Source organism: Panicum virgatum, chromosome 3N (genome assembly GCF_016808335.1).
Source record: "Panicum virgatum strain AP13 chromosome 3N, P.virgatum_v5, whole genome shotgun sequence".
Lineage (NCBI taxonomy): Eukaryota > Viridiplantae > Streptophyta > Magnoliopsida > Poales > Poaceae > Panicum > Panicum virgatum.
In genome coordinates, this window is record NC_053147.1 from 29,959,159 (window position 1) to 29,962,964 (window position 3,806).

Genomic DNA, 3,806 nt, shown 5'->3' on the forward strand with positions numbered 1-3,806 from the left:
CTTTCAAACACATCGTGACAATGGATGTGGAGAGAAGATCTCTCTGTTTCCTTTTTTTTAAAGGCAGGGGCACCGACCCCTTTTCTAGCATCGTGGTGCCGCTGCGTTGCCGTGCGCGTCCCAAGCGTGCCGCAAGCGCCCCCGACCACGGAAACACGAGCGCCGAACCCAGCACTTGGCTTCCGTTCGACGCCCCCAGCACTCAGCCAGCAGCACAAGCAGAAGCCCGGCGCTCACGGCTCACCCTCCCACCGAGCCGAGCAGCCGCGCGCGGGAAGTCCACCAAGTGACCAAGGGAAGGGTTGACGCAATCTAGAGCGGGGAGTACACCCGGCCGGCCGACCCCGACACACGAGATCGCCGCGGGATCCCGCACCACCCGAGCAGAAGCCGGGGCGGGGAGTGGACTAGGGTGCTGCATAGTTCCCACCCTACAAACCCTGTAAACATAAAAATATCATCACATCGAATATTTCGATACATACATGGAATATTAAATGAAGTCTATTTACAAAATATTTTACATAGATGGGCTGTAAATCACGAGACGAATCTAATGAGCCTACTTAATCCATGATTTGCAACAGTGATGCTACAGTAACCATCCGCTAATTATTGATTAATCATGGATTAATTAGCATCATTAGATTCGTCTCGCGATTTACAACCCATCTGTGCAAAAAAATTTGTAAATAGATTTCATTTAGTACTTCAAATTAGTAAGATTCCAACGAATTTTTTTTGCGCTAGAACTGTTTAACAGGGCCAGGTTGGTTGGCGCCGGGGACAGGTGACGAACCGACCCATCGCAAAAAGGATGAGGAAAGAATTCCGACGATGTGACGAGGAGAGCCTGCACGTGCGTTTCCCTTGCGCTCGCCGAGATTGTGACCGTCTCTCTCTGAGACTCTCTTGTTGCCTGCTGGTGGCCCTGCCACAAGGTCATTCAAATTGCCCGTGTGCCTGCGTATGCTATGACAGCACCACGTATTATATGATTTGGTACGGTGACACACCAGATCAATTTTTTTTAAAAAAAGGTGAGTCCTTCCGTTCCAAATTATGACTCAATTTTATTTTTATATACACATATTTTGTATAATGTATCAAATATAGTATATCTATGCACATCAAAATATATAAGTATATATATATATAAATACAAAATGATTAATAACAAAAGTACAAAAGTAGTGGTCTACGGCAGGCGCATAACTATTGGTGTCTTGGATCCAAGCGCTAATGTCTTGTGCTAACATGGTGTGCTAAACTTTTAACGAGATTTAAAAAATTTATAAAGATATGAGTGATAATATGTGCTAAAATGTAGCACTCAATTTTAAACCATGCAAACATGCCCTATGACTTGTCCGGTTCCGGTCGATCGGTTTGTCGAAAATGGTGCCCCTAGCCTAAAGTCACTCACTTCTCTTGGCTCCCTTTGGTTCTAGACTTATCGACATGCACAAGATACACCCATCAGCGAGTTGGGCCACCTCAGGCTGGCACTGGACCGTGGTTTGCATGGGTCACGTTCATTAGGCCAGGCTCTGTCTCTCCGGGCACCTCCTGTTTTGTCCACACACAGCAGCAGCCCTCCAGGCCCCGTATGACCGCTGCGAGATCACATTCGTGGCCACCATGGAAGATTCTCATTCGGTCCTGCAACCTCACTGTCACCACACTGCATCTCCTATCGCCCCACAGATTAACCTTGTCTGTTTGTGTGCAAATTTTGAAGCAAGCTGGAGCTCGCGCCAGGTTTTGCTTTTGGTCAGAATATAGCATCGAAAAATTCGTTTTAACAAAATTGCATCGAAGAGCAGACTCTTGGAACAAGAGAGCCCAATGAAAAATGTTTGGTCAGAATATAGCATCGAAAAATTCGTTTTAACAAAATTGCATCAAGAGCAGATTCTTGGAACAACAAGAGAGCCCAATGAAAAATGTTTGAAAGAATTAGCCGTCTAGAGTTAGAGCACGGTTACAGGATAGGATAGGGTACCTCATGACTAGCTAGCCTGGCATGCCTCGTCGATTTTTTTAGATAAAGAATAAACCGGCCTCCATATCCATCTGGTGGCTCGTCCAGACTGTGTAGAGCACCTTGAACCTCGAAGATTTTTTTTTTCTTTTGAGTAAGTAACTTCGAAGATTTTAGTATTGCCCTCGAGTGATCAATAGAATCTACCGTTTTTCCATGGCGTAAATAATGAAGTATTTTGAACATGTCCAATTGGTGATGATTGACGACACATTGTGGGTGCGTAAATAATGATGGTTGATGATCAAGGGTGGCAACAACCAAAATATCAAAGGCGTACTAAATAGGGAATCGAAAAGACAAAAGAGGAAGTACTGGATCACATGATCTGATGATCACCAATTCACCATCCATCTCCTAGGTGTAGAGATGGATTCAGGAGGTGGCGACCCAGAACGCGGCGGCCTGCTCCGGCTCCCACTGCTTGCCGCCGCGCCTCGCCGCCGCGGCGGCGACCTCCGGCTCCACGCACCGGCCGCCGCGCACGTACTTGGCCACGCCATACTCCTCCTCGCCGGCTCCTTTTACCTCCTCCTCCTCCCCGTCGTCGGCCTCCGCTTGTCGTGGTTCTTCTGGGGGGCACGCCGCGGCGGCGGCGGCGGCGGCATTGTTGGCGCTGCATGGGAGGAGGAGGCGCATGCGGAGGCGGCCGCCGCTGCGCTCGGCCTCCACCCCAGGCGTGCGCACGGCGTACACGGCCAGCCGGCCGTCGCGCCGCTCGTGGACCATCCGCACGCGGCTGGCGCCGTGCGCCAGCGTCGTCAGCGGCGGGGGCAGGGGCCGGCGCGCCCTCTCCTCCGTCTCTTCCTCCTCCTCCCGTGCGCGCCGCTTCCTCTCCGCGCACTCCGCCGCCGCCTCCGCGTGGCCTTTGTCGACCACGTTACCGGCCGGCGCGGCGTCGACGGCGCCGTTCTCGCACCCGAGCGCCTCGGTGCACGTCTCGAGGTTCCTCCTCCTGAGGCCGCCGTACGCCGGCTTCGTGGCAGCCGCCGCCGGGGCGGCCATCACGTGGCGGGGCTTCGCGGGCTCCTGGACGGCGTACAGCGAGCCCCAGGCGCCGGCGGCCGGGGCCTGCGGCGGCGAGTCGAGCAGCGACGGCATGGTGGATGCAAGCACGGAGTCCACACACCGAAGACAGAGACACCACGAGGGCGGAGGAGGCCGCTGGTGTATATAAAGGTTTGGAGAGGAGGCTGATCGAGAGGGGGGGGCAAGAGGATGTGATCGGAGCGCGGAGGATGTGGCGGCGACGGCGACGGGAGGGGGGCGCTCCGGCCACAAGAAGGGATCGAGCTGCACCGGCGTCGCGGTACGCGGCGCTGGCTATCAGGCAGCTGTGTGTTGTGGGGAAGAGCAGGGCCGGCGCCACTCGTTTATATAGGGAGGGCAGGGGCAGGATGGTAAATCGAATTCCAGTAGGTTAATTAGTCCCGAAAATGATTGTTTATTCCCCTAATGGCGCTCTGACTCCGATTTCATCCGGGTAGAGGAAGGAGAAGGAACAAAAGGGCAGGGGCCAAATGCACTTTGCTGTGGCCTGTAAAGCTAGGCCGCCCATGTATTTGGACTCGCCAATACAGTGGTAAAGCATGCTATGAGTGAGTGTAAAAAAGTAAAAACTACCTTGTTAATGCTAAGCCTTTTCGTTTTCAATTTGGAGCAACAAGTATCCATGAGTGGGGGAGCTAGAAATTGCTAGGATGTCTACAAAGTTTCCAACCAGTGCGTGGGGTGTCCATTGAATCTGTGTAGAAATTGGACA

The 3,806-nt window shown here is 52.6% G+C and overlaps 1 protein-coding gene across 1 annotated transcript; it reads right to left on the reverse strand.

The window, feature by feature from the left end:
* Positions 1 to 2,419: 2,419 nt before the first annotated feature.
* LOC120667729 (protein FANTASTIC FOUR 1-like) lies at positions 2,420 to 3,145 on the reverse strand. Its single transcript, XM_039947746.1, has one exon. The coding sequence runs from the start codon at positions 3,143 to 3,145 to the stop codon at positions 2,420 to 2,422; it is 726 nt and encodes a 241-aa protein (XP_039803680.1).
* Positions 3,146 to 3,806: the final 661 nt, after the last annotated feature.

Bases quoted from the DNA above. Each gene is read 5' to 3' on its own strand.
- LOC120667729 (XM_039947746.1), bottom strand. From the start codon at position 3,145: ATGCCGTCGCTGCTCGACTCGCCGCCGCAGGCCCCGGCCGCCGGCGCC.